Source organism: Eptatretus burgeri, chromosome 8 (genome assembly GCF_056783735.1).
Source record: "Eptatretus burgeri isolate ZD-2024b chromosome 8, Ebu_testis_v1, whole genome shotgun sequence".
Taxonomy (NCBI): domain Eukaryota; kingdom Metazoa; phylum Chordata; class Myxini; order Myxiniformes; family Myxinidae; genus Eptatretus; species Eptatretus burgeri.
Window position 1 is genome coordinate 53757092 of NC_140968.1, and position 27500 is coordinate 53784591.

General features: G+C 42.8%; 1 protein-coding gene across 9 annotated transcripts in view; it reads right to left on the reverse strand.

Annotated features, from left to right (window-relative positions):
• The window catches only part of LOC147021761 (phosphoinositide 3-kinase regulatory subunit 5-like), a 116051-nt gene that overhangs the window by 9679 nt on the left and 78872 nt on the right, over positions 1-27500 (reverse strand). For 5 of the 9 annotated variants that reach the window (XM_085892059.1, XM_085892057.1, XM_085892054.1 and 2 more), the window contains 6 exons: positions 22609-22719; positions 21860-21938; positions 21667-21731; positions 19921-20011; positions 17256-17338; positions 3891-3982 (listed from right to left, as the gene is read on the reverse strand). In XM_085892059.1, coding sequence (XP_085748185.1) covers positions 3891-3982; positions 17256-17338; positions 19921-20011; positions 21667-21731; positions 21860-21938; positions 22609-22719 — 521 coding nt within the window. The remainder of the gene's footprint in view (positions 1-3890; positions 3983-17255; positions 17339-19920; positions 20012-21666; positions 21732-21859; positions 21939-22608; positions 22720-27500) is intronic. The other 4 variants (XM_085892055.1, XM_085892056.1, XM_085892058.1 and 1 more) reach the window with 4 other exon arrangements.

The window sequence follows — 27500 nt, forward strand, 5'->3', positions numbered from 1 at the left end:
ATAGAAAGTCGATACCATCTTTCAAGATTTTCACCTTTTTTGCCTTGTAGCCTGGAATTAAATTGCATTAAATCAGACTTTTTCCACCTTTATTTACTCATCGTAACCCACAACTTCCAAATGCAAAACAAATTCTACAAATTTCAAAAAATTCATTAAAAGTCCAAGACCAGAATATCTTGATTGGATAAGTTTCCACCCCCCTGAGTTAATACTTGGTGGAAGCACCTTCAACAGCAATTACAGCTGTTAGCCTGTTGGGAAAGGTCTCTCCCAACTTTGCACACCTTGATTGGGCAATATTTGCCCATTCTTCTAAACAAAACTGTTCAAGCTCAGCCAGGTAGTGTTGGGAGCATTGATGGACAGCAATCTTCAAGTCATGCCACATATTTTCAACTGGATTTAGGTCGGGACTCTGACTGGGCCACTGAAGGACATTTATCTTTTTGTTCCTTTGCAACTCCGGTGTAGCTTTGGCTGTGTGCTTCGGGTTGTTGTCATGCTGAAAGGTGAATTTCCATCCAAATTTCAGCTTTCTTGTAGAGGGCAGCAGGTTTTCCTCTTAGATTTTTCTGGATTTTGTTCCATCAATCTTCCCTTTGATCCTGACAAGTGCCCCAGTCCCTGTTGATGAGAAACATCCCCATAATATGATGCTACCACCACCATGCTTCACAATAGGGATGGTGTTTTTTGGGTGATTTGCTGTGTTGATTTGCATCAAATGTAACATTTTGCATTTAGGCCAAAAAGTTCCATCTTGGTTTCATCAGACCACAAAACGTTTTGCTTCATGGCTTCAGAATCTTTGGAGTGCTTTTTTGCATTCCTCAAACTGAACTCAAGGTGGGCATTTTTGAGTAATGACTTTCTTCTTGCCACCCTACCATTTCGGCTAAACTGGTTGAGTGCTTGGGATATTGTTGTCGCATGCACACAGTGACCAGTCTTTGCCATAAAGGTCTGAAGCTCTTTCAAAGTTGCCACTTGCCTCTTGGTGGCCATGCTGATCAGCCTCCTCCTTGCTTGGTCATCCAGTTTGGAGGGACAGTCTGATCTAGGAAGGGTGTCGGTGGTACCATGCGCCTTCTACTTCTTAATGATTGTCTTGACTGTGCTCCAAGGGATGGATATTCAAGGTCTTTGAAATATATTATACCCATCCCCTGATCTGTGCCTTTCCACAACTTTATCCCGGAGGTCATTTGAAAGCTCCTTGGTACTCATAGTTGAGTCTTTGCGATGAAATGCACCACCCAGTCGTGGAAACCTACAGGAACAGCTGATTTTATTCTGAAATAATCAGAATCATGACAATTTAACACAGGTTGAGGCCAATTAACTTGGTGTATGATTTTGAAGGTGATTGGTTACACCTGAGCTAATTTACAACTGCTACAAAGGGGGTCGGCACTGATCCAACTAATATGTGACCCTCCAGTACAAAACCAATCAGAAGTCGCAAAAATTCAATATTGAGTTATTGGGTTTATTTGAAAGCCCATAAAATAAGCTTCACAACGGTGTATCATACATGGTGGTCCGTCTCAAACTGACTGAGATATCTTTCGATGAAGTTTTACAACACACGTCATTGGGAAAATCGAAATAACCGGATATTAAGGCCCTGTCACACCTTGACGATTTAGCCAACGTATGCCTGACGTATGTAAAATTGGGCTAAAACGCCGGCACACGTCGAATACGTTATGGGAAAGTTTGTATACGTTAAGAGCACGCTGAAAAACACTGCCATACGTCGTAGTACGCTGGCTTTCATCGTTGTACTTTGCGGTTGTCCTCAAATTTTAGCATGCTTGAAATTTTACGACATATGCCAGCGTATGACTCACACGTTCCGCTGTGCTGGCCATAAGTTGTAGGCACATTATGCGATCGTTGACACACGTCGACACATGTTACTCGTAAGTTACTCCTAAGTCGAAACACGTCGAGGTAATGATTAGCGTACCCGAAACTTATTGATAACCTATGAGTAACGTGTTGTAGGCACGTTACACGATCGTTGACACACGTCGAGGCACGTTATGCGATCGTTGACACACGTCGAGGCACGTTTCACGATCGTTGACACACGTCGAGGCACGTTACTTGTAAGTTACTCATAAGTCGAAACACGTCGAGGTAATGCTTAGCGTACCCAGAACTTATTTATAACCTATGAGTAACGTGCTTTGAACCTATGTGTAACGTACCTCCAATGCATATTGATGTATGTAGATGTATTTGATTGACGTCTTCCAGACGACCACAGAACTTGCTGAACGTGTTTCTAATTTACAGCTACCTTCTCATGGCGTATTGGCAGCGTTTAAAAAAACAACAACAACAATAACTTCCGATATTTCGTCACGTGCCGTTACGTCATGTCCGATTGCCTCTTCAGTTTGCTCATGTCTTATTCTTAGTTCCTCCTCTGTGAATATTTTCCGTTTGAGGATATTGTCACGTCGACGTCGAAACTTAAAAGCAAATGTCCGAATATGTTTTAAAATTCGTGATAGACAACAAAAAAAAACACAACAACAACAACAACAACAACAACAACAACAACAACAACAACTTCAGATATTTCGTCACGTGCCTTCACGGAGCCAAGGAGAAAAAATGAAAATGTGCCTTGACGGAGAAAATAAGTTTCGGGTATGCTAAACATTACCTCGATGTGTTTCGACTTATGAGTAACTTACAAGGAACTTGTGTCGACGTGTGTCAACGATTACATATCGTGCCAACAACTTATTCCCAGCGTAGCGGAACGTGTGAGCCATACGGCGAGTACATCGTAAAATTTTCAGCATGCTTGAAATTTCACGAAGTACTAGACGTACCATGAAATATGACAGCGTACTTCATCGTTTTTCAGCGTGCTCTTAACGTATACACAACTTACCCATACCGTATTTGACGTGTCCCAGCGTTTTAGACACATTTTTCATAGGTCGGCATACGCTGGCTAAATCGACAAGGTGTGACTGAGTGGTTGACACTTCCAATTCTCAGGCGGTTATGATTTAAATCGGTGTGCGGCAGGTTTTTAACAGGATACGCCACGAGTTCGTCGGCGATACGTGCAGCGCGCTATGCCTAAGTTAAACTATCGTTGGGCATAGGTTGTGAACGCCGACAACAGGCTAAGCATTCGTTGGTATAAGTTATCTACAAGACAACGAAACGTTCTGTGCCCGTAACTAATATGTTATACATACGACCAACACGTTATGAATACGACCAAAACTTTTTTTAAAACATCAAAATTTCAGCGTGCGCCAACGTTTTACATACATTTTTATACGTTGCCATTGCTGGCTAAATCGTCAAGGTGTGACAGCGCCTTTAGCTTCTGGAGTTTGAGAAACAAAGTCCTTAGCAACGTATACCAGCAATAGTTTCTCAAACTCCAGAAGCTAATATCCGGTTATTTCGATTTTCCCAATAACGTGTGTTGTAAAACTTCATCGTAAGATATCTCGGTCAGTTTGTGACGGATCGTCATGGATGATACACCGTTGGGAAGCTTATTTTATGGGCTTTCAAATAAACCCAATAACTCAATATTGAATTTTTGCGATTTCTAACTGGTTTTGTACTGGAGAGTCACATATATTCTAGTTTTGTATTTTTAATTAATTTTCTGAAATTTGTAGAATATTTTTTACTTGGAAGTTGTTGGTTACAATGTGTAAATAATGGTGGAAAAAGTCTGATGTAATGAAATTTAATTCCAGGCTATAAGGCAACAAAAGGTGAAAATATTGAAAGGGGGTGTAGACTTTCTACTGTATAGGTACTGTAGATTATATTGAGCCCTTCAGTTGCGCTCAATGTTGGACAAGTGCTGTGTGCAGAAATACCAACATTCTTACCGTGTGATATCGCTAATAATATTCTCTCTGTCCTTGTCCAAACACACGGAGAAAGTGGATGAGCTTTTGAAGTCGATTTCTTGCACTCTGATCTGCAAAGCATCGACAAAATGTTCTGCTGACGTTTGTGGAAAGTAGCAGTTCTAATAAACATTTCCACCATTTCACAGTAACCTTGATATGTGCTTTCAGATTAGACAGTATATCGATTGTTCAAAAAAAAGAGCCCTGTTTTATATCAATTACAGGCATTCATAGTCTGTGTTGGTACCCTTGGCAGAACTACAGCTCGAGCATTTCCTCAATATCAGTAGTCACTAATGGCCATAAAGGTCAGGTCAGGTATGGGAGCATGCACCAGAGCAGAGCGACACTGCGTCCACTTTCCGCCGGGACTCCAGGGGCCTCCGTCTGGCCATCCCCCAAGCAGATGCCAGGCCCATCCCCATCTCCTTGAGATGCCGATCAACCTGCTGCAACCACGAGGAACATGGTCGGTCCGTTGGCCTCCTCCACTCTCGAGACTACATCATCGATCGAGCAGGATCAGCGTTAGAAAAACGAGCCACATGTCCATACAGCCGCAACTGACGCTCACAGACTATGCAGGTAACAAATTTCATTTGAGTCTCTCTCAGCAACCGCTCGTTGGACACAAAGTCCGACCAGCGATAGCCAAGGATTCTCCGAAGAGACCTGTTACCAAAGGAATTAAGTCTCCGTCTCAGATCCCTGGTCAGAGCCCAAGTCTCACACCCATAAAGCAAGACTGGAAGCACCAAGGACCTGAAGACTCAGATTTTCGTCCTTCCGCATAAGTACCGACAGTGCCACACCCCATGATCCAGTGAATCCATGACTCGCCAGGCCCGACCCAGACGTCTATTGATCTCTGACTCACAGCCAACAGAGACATGAATGTCACTGCCAAGGTAAGTGAATCTCTCCGTGACCTGAATATCCTCACCACAAACTGGCACAGACAGGATAGCAGCATCCAAGATGTCATTGAAAACCTGGATCTTAGTTTGGACCCAGCAAACCCGTAATCCCAGCGGCTCCGACTCCTCATTCAGTACCCCGAGGGACCCCAAAAGGATATCTGGAGTCTCCACACAGATGACTGCATCATCTGCGAAATCAAGGTCAGAGATCTTGACATTCCCAAACGATGCACCGCAGCTTGATCTCTCCGACATCCTCCATAGAATCCAGTCCATACAAGCACTGAAAAGTGTGGGGGCCAGTACACACCCCTGACGAACTCCAGTAACAACAGGAAATAAGTCAGAGATGGTACCACCACATCTCACAGCACTCTCAGTACCAGAGTAGAGTTCAGACATCAGATCGATCAGTTTTGGTGGCACCCCACGAAGCACAAGAATCCTCCAGAGGGTGTCCCGATTCGCTGGATCAAACGCTTTAGAAAGATCAACATAGGCTGCAAGCAGCCCCTGCTGAAAATCTCGTCTGTGTTCAGTGAGGACCCGAAGAGCAAGGAGAGTAAGAGGTCAATCGTTGACCTCTTTGGTGTAAAGCCTGACTGCTCTGGACGCTGGTGCTCAAGCAGATGGTGGCGAGCAAAGACCTTGCCCAGCACTGAGAGCAGCGTCGCCCCTCGGTAGTTGTTGCAGTCCTGGTGATCACCCTTCCCTTTCCAGAGAGGGACAACAAGGCCTCTCTTCCAGTCAGTTGGGATAATGCCTGTGTTCCAGGCAGAGCACAGAACTGCATGCAACGATACGAGTGCAGCATTTCCACCAGCCTTGAGAAGTTCAGCATGGATGCCACAGATCCCTGGAGCTTTACCCTATTTCAACCGGTCCACCCCAGCCTGTGTTTCTACAAACAAAGGTGGACTACAGTTGATTGGAGGGTCAGCAACAGGGATTGTAACACCCCTGACGTCCAACTCGACAGCCGGTGGCTCAGCCTGGTAAAACCGCTCAAAGTAACCAGCCCAGCGGGCCTTCACTTCAGACTCCTCTGTCAAGAGCCTACCACCCTCTGCTCTAACTGCAGTACACCGAGGGATGGGCTTGGACGAACGCAATGCGTGAATTTCCCTGTAAGCGGGACGAGAATCACTTGACCACAGGTGATGCTCTACCCCCTCACAGATTCCTCGCACATAGGCCTCCTTGTCCACCTTATGTGCACATGCAGTTTTACGCCTCAACTCCCTGAACAGCTCAGCTCTGCCATTCAGCCTGTCCTGCGACTCTGGGCAATAGTATCCAGTGTCCCTTGAAAGACAAATTCTTCTTCACCCTCCGGTGACTTCCAAGACATCTACCGCCAACATCAAGGGCGGTTGTCTTGAAGGCGCTCCACAACTTTTCAAGATCCCCCAAAGCACCCAGACCCCCCAAATCTCCACTCAGCCTGTTCGCGAACTCCTCGGCTAGCTTCTCATGCTGGAGCTTCCCAACATCCAGCCGAGGCTGAGATGGTACCATTCTGACAATAAGGGCTAACAATACAAAATAAGGGCATGTGCGCAAATTTTTTAAAAACCCACGTGCAAACAATACCATCAATCGTGAATGACATATTTTTGGGTGTTATCCCCATTTTAATTTATTTAAAGCAAATAAAAATATATATTTAGTTTTTCTTTCAAACCCTATGCATTTCTCCCTGTTATGTGGTATCGTTGATAATAGAGTGTGACACGTAAGGATGATGAGCCAAATGACTTTTACTCATCAAAGTTTATTTGTATCTGCAACTGTGATGCAGTTAGCTTTGACTTTAAAATGCAAAATATATTTTCTCAAAAGTGGACTTTCAACATAATTTAACTATAAGCAAGAAAATAGGACCATACAATCCTATCCAATCCAATCCATTGGGACCATACTCTGTACAGAGTGTCGGTGCTGCCTAAGCAGTCTCCTGGGCTATTGGACACAATCCTGGATGGGTCGCCACTCCGACGAAGGATCCCAGCAAGCCGGCACTCATTTTGCCGATCTCAGAGGGATGACAGGCTGAGTCAACCCCACCTGGTATTAATTCAACAGCCAAGCGGGATTTGAACTCAGGACCCGAGGATCCCAAGGGACCATACAGTGATTGGAAATGCATGAGAAGGAGCGGAATAATTAAACTGTTAACGCAGAGTAAATGGTAGAATTTTGACGCCACTGGGTACATTGGGTCTGAGTCCCTATAGACAAAGAAAGTAGCAACAACTTGCAATTTGAAGCCATTTTGTTCCCAGAGCGCGGCGCACCGAACCTGTACCCATTGTGCGTGAAGCTTAATGTGTTCGTTTTCTAATCGAGCTGTCTTTATCTGCACTCCAAACGGGAACTATATTATGAAAAATTCCTTATTTTCATTCTTCAAACACATCACAATAAGCATACAATCAGATAGGATTGATTTAACCCCAGAACATATCACAGAAACTCACACTGATGAGTGCCTCATTTGAGGTGTACAGAGGGAGTGAGTGGAAGAAACACACAGGGAGTGAAAGAATGTAGAAATTTGAAAGATGTAGAAGAAGGAAAGTGAAAAACAGACATGGAAGCACACCATCCACACCAGATGTGCACACCATCAAGAGAGTAGAGAATTAGAAAAGATAACAACTGTGAATGAAAAATAGAGAATGAGCTTGAGAAGACTGATTGATTGATTGACTGATTGTGTGCTTTGCCTAAAGGAAGGTCCTTGGCTGCTTCGCACAGTAGACCAGCCAAGAAGCAAAAAGGCTTCAAAAAAAACTTTTACCTGCATGGAATGTTAATAGCCGGCACCCATGCAAAATCAATCACTAATAGGTCAGACAGAAATACGAAGGTGGATGCCACTAAAAATTTTGACCTTAAAGGTCATTTCAAGGACATTTTGTGCCACAAAAAAGGTCAAATTTCAAAGTCATCCAAATATAGTCATGTAATATATCAAAAGAAAGGTATGGAAGAGACAAACCGTTTGGTACTATTTTTAGGTCAGGATATAGATCTTAGAAGTAGGTCATGTAGGTCAAAGTCCACCCTAGTATAATAATATATATATATATATAATATATATATATATATAATATATATATATAATATATATATATATATATATATATATATATATAATATATATATATATATATATATATATATATATATATATATATATATATATATATATATATAGTCCACCCTAGTATAATACCAAAAAGTAGTCAGGAAAAAATACTACTACTTTTATATAATATTTATTTAAATTGCCAAGAATTAATATATACAGATGCATCTTTTGAAGTATTATTAAAAACAAATGGCATTAGAATATCAAATTAGAACAAATGAATATATTTTTTAACAAAAATTTGATGTGTATGCAATATGTATTTGACAGAAATAGTGTTCAATCTGATGGATTACAACAGTCAATAGAATCGCAGCCACAGGCATTTGTACATTTCATATTGTTTTTGAAGCAGGTGCATCCAGCAGTGTTTTTTTTTTTTTTTTTTTTTTTTGTATACCTTGGTCGAGGCTCGTATGAGAGCGAACACACAACTCACAGCAAGGAGGCATGAGACAAGAGGGGCGGGAGTGGAAGGGACAAAACAGTGGGGAACAGACACATTAGGTGAACTGTGGAAGGGAGAGGGATGGGGATGGGACGGGGAACATGGCGAAGAGAAGATGGACATTTCAGGGACTTTCAGGAAGGAAAGCAGGAGAAATGAAGGAAGTGGGCTTGGGTGGATTATCGGGGGTAGAAAAGATCGAGGATTTGGATGGGGGAAGATAAGAGGTGGTGGTGAACAGCTGTTTTGAAAGCCTGGAGGGAAGAATGGGAAAGAATAGAGTGAGGAAGTTTATTCCAAAGGCGGGAAAAAAGAGGAATGAAAGAGTGAAGATGAGCAGTGATTCGTGATTTTGGTAGTTTTACCAGAAGGGGGTTGTTGGCGGACCTTGAGCGCCCTGTGGAAATGTGGTGTGGACAAATCGCAGAGAGAGAGCAGGGGGGGCAAGGCTGGAGAGGAGTCGGTAGAAGACAGAAAGACCACCGACCAACCTGCGGTGATTGAGTGAGAGGCCCAAAGACTCAGCTTCATTGCGGGAGATGCCGATGATCTTAAATGCCCTGGTTTCGACAGCGTGAAGCCGAGAAAGGTGGGAGGCAGGAGCACCAGCCCAGAGGGGAGAGCAGTACTCCATCAGGCTACGGACAAAAGCTTTGTAAGTGGTCAGGAGCTCAAGAGGGCCGAGGAAGGACTTAGCACGACGGAGGATTCCCAGTCGGCGACTGGCTTTTGAGGCGAGGTTGGAAATGTGACTTTCCCAGGAAAGGTCATGGCAGATAGTGAGACCTAGAAGCTTGAAAGAAAAGACTTCTTCCAGAGGATTGTTGAGAAAGTGGATGGGGGGGTTTTGTAAACGGTCCTTTCGAAGAGACATAGTGAGAGTGTGAGATTTGTCTGGATTGAAAGACATGTTCCACGTGTTGGACCAGTTTGTGATTTTATCCAGATCTGCAGTGAATGAAGAAGCTGCTGCTTGCCGGTCTGAGGGATGACAGATGGTACGGCAGAGGGTGGAGTCGTCGGCGAAGAGAAATAGAGGATTTTCCAGAGAGTCCGAGAGATCATTGATGAAAACCAGAAAAAGAACAGGGCCCAGGACGCTACCTTGAGGAACTCCAGCCTGCACAGGAAGAGGGTGTTGTACTTCGTTTTGCAAGAGCAGGTCACAAGTTCGAGGCAGGACAATGGTACAGGAGGTAGCCTGGTCCATTGAGGTTTCAGACAACCTGACTCCTTCTTCAAGCATCTGGGGGCAATGTCGCAACAATAGTTTCCATCTCTGCCTGAAGCCAAATCTTGGCCTGGTAGTTGGCATGTTGCACATGAAGCTCCAAAGCATCACGTCTTGGAGGAAGCAGTTCCAGGCCTGTCTTGGTCGAATAGTGGAAATGACAAATATCCTGAAACACGAACCGTCACCAATCCCACTTTCCTTGGCAAACACTGGAGGAGAGATGAATTCAACAAATAAAGCAGAACTGATCAGTGTTTTGATGAACAAAATTGAAACTGCTTCAGAACTTCCAGAATCTGACATGAAGACTTATTTTCTCATTGATGGTCATGCACTCATCCAAGATATGGGAAAGCCTCATGGATGTCAGACATTTGGAGACAATGCTGCTGCTTTTATTCGCTCAGTGACACGTTATTTTGGAGATAACACGACACGAGTTGACATTGTGTTTGATCGCTATCTGGGTGGGGATTCAATCAAATCTGGTGCCAGAGCAAAACGACAAAACAAGAAGAAGCCTATTCGAAAGCTGATAGATGGACCAGATGTTCCACTTCCTCAGGTTTGGAGCCAATTTGTTGCTATGGATGAAAACAAGGCAGACCTGGCACATTTCCTGTCTGAAATGATCATCCAGAAAACCAAAGATCTTCCAGAAGAATACGAGATGGTAACTGGAGGTGGATTCATGGACCACACTGGGGCAAAATCAACCAGGAGATCCAAAAATGACCTCAAACTTAATGGGAATCATGAAGAAGTAGACACAAGGTTGATTCTTCATGCCTCTGAAGCAGTGGATTTGGGCTATCAACGACTTCTTGTGACGTGCAGAGATACTGATGTCATGCTTCTCCTTTTGCACTTCACCGCCCCGAAAGCAAGTGAAGTCTGGATGATCTCTGGGACTGCAAAGAAGCAGAAGTGCATTCCCATTCATCAAGTAGCAAAAAAAGTTATTGATGCAGTGAAGACTAACCTCTTGAGTTTCCATGCACTCACAGGTTGTGACACAACCTCTTCATTCAGTATATATGGAAAAAAGACCTGCTGGAATTTTTTTTTTGAAAAACCCACGATTGGTGGAAGGGATTGGCCGTGATGGTGAGCTTGGACTGGTTTAACAGTTTGTTTGCAACTTCTATGGAAGTCCAAGGCTGCAAACAATTGATGGTACAAGATTGAACATGTTCAGCAAAGCCAAGACAGGCTTGGAACTGCTTCCTCCAACATGTGATGCTTTGGAGCTTCATGTGCAACGTGAAATGAGTACCAGCTTGCTGGTAACAGGGAGCATTGCAACAGCGGCACAGCCGTGCCCCCCAGAAAATGATGCAGCCAAGTAGCCACAGGATGCATACGAATAATTAGGTAAGTTAGGGCAGGAAGTTTTAATTTCACCAGGATGCTAGTGATTGCTCACCCACTCTTGGTGAAGGACACCTTGGGATCTTTAACATTCAACTCATGAGAGCAGACAGGACACCCGGCTTAACGTCCATTTGAGGGCCGGCACACACATTGATGAATCACTCTGCTTGTGAAGCACTGGGAAGACAGTTTGTAGCAGGGTCAGGTTTCGAACCCAGGCTACACAGCTCAGAGCAAGCGTGCGTACCTCTCGGCTATCCTGCCCCTTGAGAAGATATGGATGGGGAACATTTTTCTTTACAACTGAACGGCGCAGGAAAGAAGAAATTTAGAAAGAACAAAGAAGAGGGCTGCATTAAAATGGAGATGAGCCATAAGTAAAGGTATTATTTTTCACCAATTCTTCATTTATTTTAACATAATTACTGTACCACTGAAAACATGCATGTATATGTAATCCTTCACATGTGCTGAAAACGTGTATGTGTGTGGAATCCTTCACATGTGCTGAAAACGTGTATGTGTATATGGAATCCTTCACATGTGCTGAAAACGTGTATGTGTATATGGAATCCTTCACATGTGCTGAAAACGTGTATGTGCATATGGAATCCTTCACATGTGCTGAAAACGTGTATGTGTGTGGAATCCTTCACATGTGCTGAAAACGTGTATGTGCGTGGAATCCTTCACATGTGCTGAAAACGTGTATGTGTGTGGAATCCTTCACATGTGCTGAAAACGTGTATGTGTATATGGAATCCTTCACATGTGCTGAAAACGTGTATGTGTATATGGAATCCTTCACATGTGCTGAAAACGTGTATGTGTATATGGAATCCTTCACATGTGCTGAAAACGTGTATGTGTGTGTAAACCTTCACATGTGCTGAAAACGTGTATGTGTATATGGAATCCTTCACATGTGCTGAAAACGTGTATGTGCATGTAATCCTTCACATGTGCTGAAAACGTGTATGTGTGTGTAATCCTTCACATGTGCTGAAAACGTGTATGTGCATTTGGAATCCTTCACATGTGCTGAAAACGTGTATGTGCATATGGAATCCTTCACATGTGCTGAAAACGTGTATGTGCACATGGAATCCTTCACATGTGCTGAAAACGTGTATGTGCATGTAATCCTTCACATGTGCTGAAAACATGTGTGTGCATGTAATCCTTCACATGTGCTGAAAACGTGTATGTGTGTGTAATCCTTCACATGTGCTGAAAACGTGCATGTTTGTGTAATCCTTCACATGTGCTGAAAGCATGTGTGTGCATGTAATCCTTCACATGTGCTGAAAACATGTATGTGTATATGGAATCCTTCACATGTGCTGAAAACATGTGTGTGCATGTAATCCTTCACATGTGCTGAAAACGTGTATGTGTATATGGAATCCTTCACATGTGCTGAAAACATGTATGTGTATATGGAATCCTTCACAAGTGCTGAAAACGTGTATGTGTATATGGAATCCTTCACATGTGCTGAAAACGTGTATGTGTATATGGAATCCTTCACATGTGCTGAAAACGTGTATGTGTATATGGAATCCTTCACATGTGCTGAAAACGTGTATGTGTATATGGAATCCTTCACATGTGCTGAAAACGTGTATGTGCATGTAATCCTTCACATGTGCTGAAAACGTGTATGTGTATATGGAATCCTTCACATGTGCTGAAAACATGTGTGTGCATGTAATCCTTCACATGTGCTGAAAACGTGTATGTGTGTGTAAACCTTCACATGTGCTGAAAACATGTATGTGTATATGTAATCCTTCACATGTGCTGAAAACGTGTATGTGTGTGTAATCCTTCACATGTGCTGAAAACATGTATGTGTATATGTAATCCTTCACATGTGCTGAAAACATGTATGTGTGTGTAATCCTTCATTCTTTTCTATTGCCATAAAATGTCTCACTAACCATATCATATGCCATGACTTGTTGACAAATGTTAACTGCAACACTTAGATGAATTTGAACAAACTAGTACATGCCCCTTAAAAAAAAAAAAAAAATAATAATAATAATAATAATAATAATAATAATAATAATAATAAGAATAAGAATAAGAATAAGAAATAAATAAATAAACCACACAGGCCATTTCTTCGCTCTCACGTGACCGTACGTGCGTGACCCGGAAGTTCGATATTATTCGCAGTTACGATTATTCGCAATTTATTTTTAATACCCAATTATTCAATTAGCGCCAACGTATTTTACCTTTTCGCAATGTTGTGGCAAGGAAAAACAAAGAGAAGAGAAGAGAGAGAAAAAATTTACTTCCTGGTTCGGAGCATACCAGCACTCTGATGTTCCCGAAATTTATACACCGTCTAATATGAAAACGATCATAACTTGGGCCATTGTGTTTATCTATAAATGCGCATAAGAAATCGAGAAGTTATTAGAATACACGGTCATCACTCTCCGGAAGCCCGTACGTTGTAACCCGTAATGGGGAACGCGGCTGTGCTTCCCTTCCCCATCAGCCACGCCCACGCAACAACGTGTCTTCCCATTGGTTTGGTAAATAAATGGCCATAACTTGGGAAGCACTTGTCCGATTAATATCAAACCTTGAAAAGGCACATCCTCAGGTCCCCAGCAATATACCTGGCAAGTTTCAATTAGATCGGACCAGAGGTTGTCGAGAAAGAGCGGTCACACACACACACACACACACACGCACACGCACACGCACACGCACACGCACACGCACACGCACACGCACACGCACACGCACACGCACACACACACACACACATTGCTGGAATTATAGATAGATAAACAAAGTAATGTTTCAGACATATAAGTGACATGTTTGCTAAGAAGCAATTTTTCTAGGATGTTCTTGATATGTAATAAATGATCGATAGATGTTTCCAGTATTATTTATCTCTTTGTACGAGTTATACCCAACTGTCAACTACAATATAAGCACACCACACTTACACAGTCCTAATTGAAAATCTACACCCTCTTTCAATATTTTCACCTTTTGTTGCGTTATTGCCTAGAATTAGATTTCATAAAATCAGACTTTTTCTTCCTATATTTACACATCGTAACTCAACTTCCAAGTGAAAAACAAATTCCACAAATTTCAGGAAATTAATTAAAAATACAAAACCAGACTATCTTGGTTGGATAAGTGTGCACCCCCCTGAGTTAAACTTGGTGGAAGCACCTCGAACACCAATTACAGCTGTGATTCTGTTGGGAGAGGTCTCCACCACCTTTGCACACTTTGATTGGGAAATATTTGCCCATTTTTCTGCACAAAACTGTTCAAGCTCAGTCAGGTTGTGTGGGGAGTGTTGATGGACAGCAATCTTGAAGTCATGCCACATATTTTCAATTGGATCTAGGTTGGGGCTCTTATTGAATCACTCAAGGACATTTATCTTTTTGTTTCTGAGCCACTCCGGTGTAGCTTTCGCTGTGTGCTTCGGGTCGTTGTCATGCTGAAAGGTGAACTTCCGTCCCAATTTCATCTTTCTTGCAGAGGGCAGCAGATTTTCCTCTCGGATTTTTCTGTATTTTGTTCCATCCATTTTCCCTTCTATCTTGAAGAGTGCCCCAGTCCTTGCTGATGAGAAACATCCCCCATAACATTGTGCTGCCACAACCATGCTTCACAGTATGGATGGTGTTCTTTGGGTAATGTGCTGTATTGATTTGCACCAAATGTAACGTTTTGCATTTATGCCAAAAAGTTCCATCTTGGTATTGTTAAGCCACAAAACGTTTTGCCACATGGATTCAAAATCTCCGTAGTGTTTTTTTGCATACCTCAAACAGAACTCGAGGTGGGCTTTTTGAGTAATGGCTTCCTTCTTACCACCCTACCGTACAGGCCAGACTGGTTGAGTATTTGGGATATTGTTGTCACATGCATACAGTGACCAGTCTTTGCCATAAAGGCCTGTAGCTCTTTCAAAGTTGCCATTTGCCTCTTGGCAGCCTCTTTGATCGGTCTCCTCCTTTCCTGGTCATTCAGTTTGGAGGGACGGCCTAATCTCGGCAGGGTCTTGGTGGCACCAAATGCCCTCCACTTCTTAATGATTGTCTTGACAGTGCTCCAAGGGATGTTCATGGCCTTTGAAATATTTTTTTATACCCATCCCCTGATCTGTGCCTTTCCACATCTTCATCCCAGAGGTCTTTTGAAAACTCCTTGGTTCTCATGGTTGAGTGTTTGCTGTGAAATTCACTATCCAGCAGAGGAAACCCACAGGAACAGCTGATTTTATTTTGAAATAATCAGAATCACTACAATTTCACACAGGTGGAGGCCAATTAACTTGGTGTGTGATTTTGAAGGTGATTGGTTACACTTGAGCTAATTTACAATTGATATTATAAGGGGGGTGCACACTTATCCAACCAAGATATTCTAGTTTTGTACTTTTAATTGATTTTATGAAATTTGTTGAATTTGTGGGTTACGATGTGTAAATAAAGATGGAAAAAGTCTGATTTAATGCAAATTCCAGGCAATAAGGCAACAAAAGGTGAAAATATTGAGAGGGGTGTAGACTTTCTATAGTCCCTGTAGGTAAATGTACACACACAGGACTACAACGTACCTGGCATAGAAATGACCCCCACAGTCGGTTTCCATTTCAGACGACCAACTTTATTTTCCCAAATGCTTTTTCCTTCTGGCATCTGCAAGGAATCTATATATTTTGAAACCCTTCTCTGATCCATAGGTACATCCAATGGCACAGCATTGTGTCATTTTAAAAAGAATGATGAGCTATCGATGGAAATCAAATGGCACCCATGACCCATGTGACCAGAAATTTCTGGGACGTGCCACGTCACTACTCACTACTCATACTCCTACTCTGCATTTGGTTAGCCGAACACTAATCCGAGCTGACACTCTGACAGGATAGCCAAGAAATATGCGCAGTCACCTCTGAGTTGGCTAGCCTCCACCCAGCTACAAACTGTCACCCTGGTGTTTCGCAAGCACATCTAGGTGTGTGTGGTCCCAACGAAGGATGTTAAACTGAGTGTCCCTTCTGCCAGTATTAGTTGGTGGACGTGAAAGGTCCCAGTGTGCTTCGTGAAAATTAGGCGAACTATCGCCAACTCTGAACAAATTACAAATTCCTGCTCTACCCTACAGGGTGTACTACATCAGTGGCATCATCGCACTCCTCCAATAACTTATTCAAACATGCGCTTATTTAAATCTTAACCATAACTCTACCATTTTTACCCCGCAGACACGAAGCGAAAAACGGGGTAAAGTAATTGGTTCATGTCCGTCTATCTGTCTGTCTGTAAACATCAGTTTATGAAAAGAGACATCTTATTCAAATTGAATGTTATATTTTGAACACAGGGGGTTGACTCAGCCTGTCATCCTTCCGAGGTTGGCGAAATGAGTACCAGTGTACTGGGCCGGTGTATACCCCGGTTAAAATAGGTGTACCATACCCCTGTGTTGTAAGAGGCGACCAGGGTTGCGTCAGGAAGGGCATCCGGCGTAAAACATGTGCCAAATCACTATGCGGATCATACGGATGATCCGCTGTGGCGACCCCTAACGGGAGCAGCCGAAAGAAGAAGAAGAAGAAGATTTTGAACACAAATCGGAGGATGAATCAGAAAACAAACCTGCCGTTTAACAGTACTTTGGCTCTGAATTCATCCTGATCACACATACGCAGAAAGGAGCGAGATAATATTTTTACTCTGCCTGCCTGGCAATCAAACAAAATTAAAAATAATTCCAAACAGAAACTTCCTATTTTTAAGGACATCATAAAGGACACAAACGACTAATGTAATGTGTTACCATAGGCCCTATGGTCGTTGGTATAGGGTGATGTGATAGACACTGCATCAACAGCGGGAAAACGGCGGTAAATTCCAGAATCAATTTATTTATATGACTTTTACAATCTTTATTTTATTTAGTGTGGAATACAAATCGCCTTCTTTGCACTTTGGCATGTTAAATAAGGTGGTGTATAAATAAGGGTGATGTACAAGACATCTTCAATAGTGCTAAACTTGCAGAATTTCTTTAAATGATCTTTTCAAATCATTATTTTATTAAAAATTTAAGTATATACTATACTGGAACACTGTATGGGGTAACGTGATCTATGAACTCTCGTTGCATATGCAATGTATAGATGGCTTTGTGTGAGGAGATATACCTTAGTGGTGATGACTCTTGGTTTCCCACTGGCCAGTTTTATGATCTCAGTCAAAGTTAAGTATAGCCATTCACCACCTGGTTCTGAAAATGACACACACAACAAATATCAACTTCTTTTGTGATCTCCATCAATTACAAAGTTTTGCATTTCACATCCATATCTTGTTTATTTACAGGCAGGGTTCATATACCTATAGTAGCCACTGAAGGGCCTTCTATTGACGAATATACCATGGGATGCTTTATGTTAACATGATTCCCAAGAAATTTACATCCTTCCAGAAGGATAATGCAATACTTCCCCCATTGGCCACACAGGAATATCGGTTTATTTCGTGTATAATTTGATTCCATAAAAAAATAGTAGTCAGGTCGAGAGAGTTCAGAGGCAAGCACAATGACTATGTACTGCAGTTTTTTGTTATTTTATCAAATAGGCATTTAGGCACATCAGTGATTTGGAGCAGTCCACATGTGCCACGACTATGCACAATTGATACTCTCTCATAATTGATAAAGACTAAAATTCCCTGCCTTGGTAAAATCCCTTCACAGTCTGTAGCTGTCTTGACAGATATTAACAGACCTATGAAGTAAATAAATACGAGTTCCCTAACAAGGAACTTTTATGCTGGAGGAGGCCATAAGGCTCATCAAATACTGCGCCATTGTTGCCAACTTGTGGTTGTTTGTCCATGCTCTGTCCTTTTAAATGCTGAGCATCAAGCAAAGAAGCAGAATGTACCATTTTTAGCTCACCTATTCGAAGAACAGAGAGCAATAGCGATACCCCCGGCGTGAGCGTGAGTGTGAAAATGTTTTTTTGTTTTGGTGTAAGTATTTGGTGTAAGTTATTTAGAAGCTTGCCATTCATTTAATATGTGTACTCGGATGCTGACATTTGGCATGGAGGTTCCTTTGGGGTATATACTATTGGTGTATTGAAGTTGAAATTAAAAAATATGTTCAAATTTTTGACCTGTTTTGAACTTAACTTTTTTGTAGCACATCAACGTTAAAGTTTTTGGTGCAAGTTATTTAGAAGCTTGCCATTCATTTAATATGTGTACTAGGATGCTGATATTTGGCATGGAGGTTCCTTTGGGGTATATTATTGATGTAGTGAAGTTGAAATGTTTTTTTTTTTTTAATTTTTGACCTGTTTTGAACTTAACTTTTTTGTAGCACATCAACATTAAAGTTTTTTCCTTTCTCATGTTTTTATCTACCACACTATTTTTTACTGATTACAATATACAAATACATATATTGCTTTAAAATTATTTGGATCAGACTTCACTGCAATGTTTTATAAAAAAATATTATTAGTTGTTGTATATATATGTCAAAAATATGTCATATTTTTGAAATAAAAATAAAAATAAAATATTATCGTCTTTTAAAAACGATAAATGTATAAACAGGAAAGCATTGGGTGGCTTTGACACCAACTCTCTGGTTAGCTTGTCCACAAGATCTGTTAAAGCCATAACAATGTCCTTCACTCAGTCCTTCCGGCAATGAGTCCATGAACATTTTTTGGGGGGGGGGGGGTTTCCCTACTCCTCCAAGACGCTCAATGACTCTGCATGATTATAATTCATGACGTCGATGTGCAAAAACTAAGGGAGCCCTTTTTAAATTTCCATCCAGGTGATGAAATAATTAGCTAATTAACTCAAAATGCAATCTATGTTTGTATTTCCATCACATATCACGAGATTCTGTCATTGATGTTTCCTAGTTATTTAATTTTAACCTTTTAATTTAATTTGATCTTCATCATTATTTAATTCAACCTCTTAAATACATTTTAACCTCATTGTCATTAATGTCCTCTTGCTTTGAAGAACGGGAAAGAAAGGAAGAAAGGTGGGGGTGAGGACAGAAAGTTAGGGTGGGGGGGGGGGATGGGAGGCAGAGAGGAGACAGTCCGTTTCAGTCCCTTTTACTCTTTTTAAGAACCTTTGGAACCCTTTAGACTCCTCAAGAGCCCTCAAGAGCCTTTAGATCCCTAAGACCCATCAGACCCTTTCAAACCCTAACACCCTTTAGATCCCTCATACTCTTCAGATCCCTAATACTCTTTAGATCTCGAAGAGCCTTTAAAACCCTAAGACCCCAAGACCTCCTTTATCACCTAATGCAGTCTGACTACGACTGCCCTCCATCGGGAGAAGAGCATCTGTCCCACTTGAGATTATTCATTATAGTTTTTGGTATGACTCGGCCGGGGTTCGAACAACCGACCTCCCAGACCCAGAGCGGATGCTCTAAACATTACGTCACTGAGTTTGGTTGATATAATAGACCTAAACTCCAAGTAGTCCTTTTATTTCATACAAAAAAGAGGGGGGGGGCGAGCAAGCTATATTTCACAATGTGGAAAGTAAAAAAATATTGTTCTGAAACACATCAACATGGTATTTCCATGAAGGAGTGGATGGATGCTCATTTGATATCAGGCTGTTGTGTGGGAAAAAAAATAATGAAAATCGAAAATAAAAGGGAAACACGAGTAACGTTTTCAAGCGACACAATGCAGCTTTGCACATTCTGACCGACAACATTTACAGATACATTTGCCTCTGTAATTAACAGGCAACTAGCGTCTGGAGTCGTGATGTGTGAAAGTTTGAACGTCTGAGGGAAGCACGCTGTACCAGCGGTGTTGTCGCTCAGGGTACGGCTCAGTTTCAATGCCGTACATTGCTTGATATTGTGGTGGTGCTGCAACCGGCCACTGATAGAGACCTGAAGGAGAAATGGCGATAACAGCCAAATCAATTAATAATCTTAGACAAATGGTTAAAAGCACATAAAGAAGCAAATGTTTACCATTTGTGAAGCAATGTGTTTTTTTACAAACACTGTATTAGACAAAAATAAATCTGATGGTATCCAGAAGAGGCAGTTCTTTCAGGCCATGGCATCCCACTTTAGTCCCTTTTAGTAATATATAGACGATGTGTTATCAGTATTCATCACCTTGACTGAGGTGTTTGGCCTCCTGATTGGAAGGAGGAGGGACCTTGCCCCATCACCTACCCTCTTTGTAATCAATCTCTTACCTTATAATCTAGGTTAGACATGAGTGTTGGCTCATCCGTTCAAAGTCGTTCTAAGTTTCTTTCTACCCATATCGAGAAATTACCTGACATCCTTTCACTGTAATATAATGTGGTCATGGGTATAATGTGAACGTAGTACAAGTGCCGAATGGCACACGACATTGAAAAATATCAAAAAATAAAAACAAAACAAACAAGACCACAGTTAAATTTTACAAACAATATTATTTCTGTAATGCAATCTTTTGTTCCTCTCTACTCTGGAATGTGGAATCACATCCTTGAGTCTGTCCTGTCCATGTACATCTCTCTACTCCCATAACATAGCGAACCATCGGAATCTTGTGATATCCCACATTCCGATTCCTGATCCTGATCGTTTCTATTCTCAACGACTCTCCTCACCAGTCCTCCTGCACTTTTTTCCCCCTTTAACCCTGCTGGTCATCTTTAACCATTTGTCCACATTGTCTTTGCCTACTTATGCCCCGCTGTACCCTTGTTCTGTCCGTGTTTCACTTTTTAATATGCGGGCTGGTGCCTGTTTCTTGCACAATTCCCCTTCCCTTGTCTGCCTGTTCCTCTGTGATCGATTGCTGGTGTGTTAGCCTTTCACTCCTTTGTCATTAAGCTCTTCCGTGAGCCTCAATCTCGGCATTAAAAACAAAATACACGCTGCTTATTCATCAAGTGAGGAAAAACAAACAACTTGGAGCAAAATTTCACAAGAGAGTGCGTACACAGGCAAACAGTTTCACACACAAGCATTTCACATCACGTCATACTAACTGGGATTGCAGTTAGGTGTCTCACATAGAGGGAGAAACTAAAGGGTGCAGTACCACCTGTTCTGACCAGATCTCACTCAATGTATGACCAAATAAACATGGATAAACTAAAAATGAGTGACCAGAGAAAGGACAGGTGTACCTAAGCCTAATCACCGGCATTGCCTGTTTGGTGTTCCATCTGAGCAGAAACCTCATGACACTGGGATCCCTGGTTCAAGTTCCCGATACTATGTTGATTTGTCCATCGTAATCGAACATTTTAATCCTTTGAACCCCAACGGCCGTTTTAACAGCTGCTATTCAAACCTCCATATGCCCGAGCGGCCGGATTTTTCTCCAGGGAGCCCAGGGTGGGGGAGCTAAAAGTCCAAGGAGCTCGGGATTCAAAGGGTTAACATACAATGGCATCTCCTAATGTCCTCGTCTTGCATGTGATATTTGTACAAGTTCCTCCACGAGCCTTCGATCAGTTAAAAAAAAATTTTTTAATCTGTTGCCCTGGTGAACTGTCATATCAACAGAATGTGACAGATGGAAGTAAACATACCTGGTGATAAGTGGTATCCAAGTGCACTGGATTCCCTGCACCTTCTGGATGGAGATTTCCAGATGTTGAAAAATACATTTTGATCATTTTATAAAGTCTGTTGCACATCATTTTCTAAAAATGAGCATTTCTGATGCTAGATCACAGATTGGTATCAATTTGACTGCATGTTAGGTAATCACATTTCTTTTACCTCCCAAATCATCTTGATTGAACATAAGCTCCATTTCCTGGATGAAAATTTTCTGTCTTTCCTCATCCAACGATGTCATCTAGAAATAAATAAAATAAATAAAAGATGATTACATCAGTAATCTTCTTCTTCTTGGACACCGTGAACTAACTTGCATACTCTCTGTGAAGGACACTGTGGGATCTCAACGTCCATCAACTAATATCAGTTGTTTGAGTCACTAACCATGAAATTTGTGCCCATTTTGCCTTTAGACTGTGGGTGAGAGATGCCACCCTGTGGTTTGCTAGTGAGAAAAGCTTGAAGCATGATGATTTCTAAAAGTGGTTGTGGATTCTTCCTTTTTTTGAGGAAAGACAATTGTAACTCTGAGGGCATTAAACATCAGCCACGATGTGTGGACTGGCATCACGTGTAAATTATACCAGGCATGGACAGGTCGAGCAGTTTAGCCCCTCTCCCTGAAGATCATTAACGAGCCACCTGTGTTTTTAACGACCCATCCAATGGTGACATGATAATTATCCTGAGACTTCATTTCCAGAAGTTCTCAATTCAAATCCTTCGTATGATGCTGCCTTCAGCCAGATTTTAACCCACAATCTCTACGATGCCAGTATCCTCCACAACACAACTATCACAAAAGCCATTATTTTGATTTCACAGTTATTGTATTGTACTGTACTGTACTGTATTATCGTTCATTCGTGTGTACCGTGTGGGTTGTGACATTCCGAGGCCGTTCTCACCGTAACCTGGTGCAGCTGCAATTTAATTGGACAGCGTGCGTTACGGCAGTAGTAGAGCAATGTATTGGCCCATAGTTGTGGGGTTGAGGCCCCTTGCCCCGACTGTTGAGTCTGAAAATCCAGCATCTCTGGTTAGAAATAACCTTCTTGTACAAATACAGTACATCGATCAAGCTAGCTCCCTTTTGTACAGCAAGACCTCTATTTCAAACAGTCGTCAGTGAATAGCTAAAACAGCACTAACTCCCCTTCTCCATTGCAATCAATAAATATGAAAAGCCATTTCTCTCAGAGACAACATCAAGGTACAAACACGATTCGATTTAATGACCTTGGTAGAGTGGCAACAATTGGCCAACACAGGCACAAACCAAAATGCAAGATACATGAACGCAGTCATATTATTATTATTATTATTATTATTATTATTATTATCATTCCGGAAGCAACACATGACTGTGGATACCACAATTTGCTGGGGGAGAAGCTGTGCCACTCATGCAGTGCCCCCCTGTAGGTTAGAGAGGAATTTTGTAAATTGTTCACGGTGTCGGCGATAGCTCGTTTAATTTTTGTGAAGGACACCGTGGGATATTCAGCATCCACCAACTAATGCTGGCAGATGGAATGCCCCATTTAACGCACACACATTGATGAAAGCCTCTGCCTGCGAAACACCAGGATCACAGTTTATAGCTGGGCCAAGATTCAAACCCAGGCTAGACAGCTCAGAGGGAACTGTGCATACTTGTCGGCCATCCTGCCAACCAGAAAAGCAAAACACACGACACAAAACGACAGGAACACCACACAAAACAAGTCCTGGCGAGGGTCTGCAATCTCTCATTAGCTCTTTCTAGTTCTTTAAATGCATCATTTGCAAATCTTAATCAATTCCAATGCAGCAGAAATCCTAATTCAAATGGGAAAATGAAAGATGTTTTTAAAAGTTGCAAAACTGAACTTGATAAAATTGGCACGGCAGCTTTGATGGTGACTAGATGTGAAATATTCAGGAAAGCGATTGGTACGGACGGTTAACCTCTCACTCGGCCTCATCCCAGAACATATATTAGTACTCAGGCATCCTGGAGGCTTAGTTACTGTGAGTCCTGGATTCTGACCTGGCTCATGATACGCATTTGATATCTCTCTTGAAAAGTTGTATATCATTTGATGAATACGAGTTCTACTACGAGCAACAATTGTTGTGTCCGAGTACCTGTTAATACAGGATTCCTCAGTGCCGGGACCTTTCGTCCCGAGAGATGGTCCAAATGGTCTTTTATGGCACTGCATTCAATATTTACTCTACTTTGTCGTTCACCAAGGTCGCCCAAATGGGCTGAAATCGACGGCAAGCACACACGGAAAGCAAATGGCTGAAACACATTTTCTTACCTCCTAAAAGATTGATTTGAAAAGCAAAGTACAGGGAAGAAGGTAGACAAGACGCTATCATAAATGGAACAAACTAAGCGAGTCAAAAGACACAAAGAGGAGAATTAGAGCACACAAACATATAAAAGAAGAAAAAACGCAAAACTGAACCCACTGCGTGCCAGAGGTCACACTCATACAAAAAGACATCAATGTAGGTGGGACTTCCCTTTGTCTACGACACGCAGGGTGGACACAGGACTCGATGCAGCCTGCTTTAGAAACCAGGTACAAGACGAGAGACAGTAGCAATGGTGTTTAAAGATGAAATAACACAGCCATGAGCAGGATCAGGGATGAGTAGGCCTTCAACCACGACTCATGGTCTTCTTTGTCCTTTTCTCCAATGAAGCCTCCTGGTCAGCACTTCTTCTTTCTCCTCAAAGTGCTTTGGTCTTTCCTCCCCTCACAAAAGGCATGGTGGCTCCTTCCCCTCCCCTAAAGGGGATACCAGCTTGGGTCTATACCAAAACTTCTGCAGAGCGAACCACAATAATCTGTGCCAAATGAACTGCCTCACAAGTTCCTCCGTGGATCACTTGCTCGACCTCCTTCCACACGAGCCTCTTCATTCTCCCTTGGTGGGTGGAGTTCTCTTCTTCCTACTGGGCGGAGTCCTCCTCCAGGGTCCCACCCACGGGGTGGCCCAATATAAATAAATGTACATTGCCACTTCCGGCTCCACAGCACACTGTGCCGCCACGGCTGTCACACACTGGCCAGAGAGATCGTAATCAGCCTAGTTGCACACGGGACACGTGTGCCTCTGTGATAGGATGGCCTCTTCTTGCCCCACCCACAAACAAAAGGTGTTATACATGGACAATAAATCTGTCTACCATGTCTGTAAATTACATACGTTGCCTATTCAGTGTTACGTGTAACAAATGACTTGCTCCGACAGATCCCTGTTACATGGCAATCTAACCCTACTCGAAACACACGCACAATACTACACTTATCACAGTCAAACTATGGATTCTCCTCCTCCCCCACTTTTCCACTTTACAATATATTTGATTGTGAGTTTCAGAACATAGTTAAATAGAACAATTTTGAGAGGGTTAATATAGATGCTTCATATGCTCCAACTTCAGTGCCAACTCACCCCCCTCACCCCTCACTCTCACTCTCAAAGCAACCATCCCACTCTTGTTCCTCCAAGCCTCCCTCTCACCTCTCTCAAAAATTCCCCCCTCACCTTTCTCCCACCTTTCATCGCCCTCACTCATCCTTCTCAAAGTTTTCCCCCTCTCATCCACCAAGCTGCCTCCCTCCACTGCCCTCTCACCTCCATCTCTTCACTCCACCTCCTCAAATCCTCAACTGCCTTCTTCCTTGTCTCTTGTCCCCCCTCTCCCCCAGCACCACAGAGCCTTTTCTGCTCCTCATTCGGCCCCCTCCCCGAGCTATTCTGCAATACCCCACACTCTTTCAACAACCCTCCTTACCTCCGCCCCCTCGTCCCTTGTCCTACCCTCCCCCTCCCCCTCCACCCCCTGCACCCAAAGCCTCCTCCCCTACCTCTTCATTAAAAGTGTGGACCTCAAATATCCGGGGCCTTCGCTCAAACCTTTCAGATCTTTCCATTCAGGTTGCCACTGACAAACGAGACATTATCTGCCTAACAGAAACTTTCCTCTCCCAAGACGTGTTTGACTCCCAAATATCTCTCCCCGGTTACTCCCTCCTCCGGTATGACAGACCTGAGCCTCGCCCTGGTGGAGGTGTTGCTCTCTTCATCAAAGACTCTATTCCTCACTCTCCATGCACTGCTCTCACTCCCCCACACCCCCAGGAATACCTCTGGCTACGGCTTCCCTCCACTCCCACCTCATGTTTATATGTGTACTGTACCGTCCACCGAACAGTGATGACTCCATCTACACCTCACTATCCGAAAACATGGACCATCTTCTATCTTCTCATCCAAACTCTCTCTTCCTCTTATGTGGTGACTTCAATTGTCATCACGCCAGTGGGCGAGGTGTGGGTACCTCTCTCACCTGCCATGGCACCTCAGCAAAAGCTTTCTGCGACTCATTGGGACTGACTCAATCGGTCAACTTTCCGACCCGGATCTCAACCAATGGTACTCTATCTCTTCTGGATCTGATTTTGACAAATTTCCCTGACAATATCTGCTGCTCTTCCTTCGTTCCAATCGGTTCTTCTGACCACATCCTTGTCAAAGTGGACATCTCTCTGGCTGTTATCAGAGAACCACCTCACCGCCGTCGAGTCTGGCATTTCACTCAAGCCGACTGGCAGGGTCTCCGAGCAGCCATCAAACTTACAGACTGGTCTCCTATCACTACTTTCTCAAACATCAACTCATCCTGGGAATTCTTTCAAAGAAACTTGCTCTCCCTCATGCACAGATTTATCCCCTCTCATGTTCAGTTGTCCTACCCTTCCTTCCACCCTTGGTTCACTGAAGCTTGTGGCGAGGCAGTTGTCCTGAAACAACTTGCCTTTGCCTCATGGAAAGCAAACCCAACTGAGGGCAATCTCAGTTCCTTCCACAAAGCTCGGAACAAGTGTGTATCTACCCTCAGGAGAGCCAGAAAACAACATCTTTCTCATCTCAAGTCTGAACTCTCAAACCTCTCTCCCTCCTCAAAATCCTGGTGGCATTTAATCAAATCTGTTTCTGGTGTATGTTCCCCCTCCATCCCCTCCCTTACCTCAAATGGCCGCACTGCTGATACCGCACGTGATAAAGCTGAATGTCTAAACTCGGTGTTTGCAGCTAAATCTTGTGTCCTAAACCCATCACTTTCTCTACCCACCTTACCCAGTCGCACCCAACTGTCCCTGGACTCTGTGTCCTTTTCTCCGAACAAGGTGGAGAGCTTGCTTTAAAACCTCGACTCAGATTCTGCAACCGGTCCAGACGGCATCAGCCCAGGTGTCCTCAAAGCCTGCTCTTCTGCTCTTGCTAACCCTCTCTCTGTTCTATTCACCCTCTCATTTGCCCAAGGTCATCTGCCATCTGCTTGGAAATCTGCTAACATCACTGCCCTGCATAAAAAAGGTGCAAAAACAGATCCCTGTAACTACAGACCAATCAGCCTTCTCCCAATCATTAGCAAGGTTATGGAATCCATCATCACTTCAGACATGAAATCCTTCCTCTTCTCCAATGGCTTGATTCCGATTATCAATTTGGTTTCAGACCAGGTCACTCTACCCTGGATATGCTGCTTCTGCTCTCCCATCAATGGATGGAGGTCCTCAATACCAGACATGAAATCCGAGCCGTATCCCTGGACATATCACGTGCTTTTGACACAGTCTGGCACCCTGCCCTACTCACCAAACTCTCTTCCCATGGTATTCAAGGCCATCTCCACTCATGGCTCGCAGACTTCCTCTCTTGTCGCAGTCAACGTGTGGCCCTAAATGGAGTTCTTTCATCCCCTCTTCCTGTCCAGGCTGGAGTTCCTCAA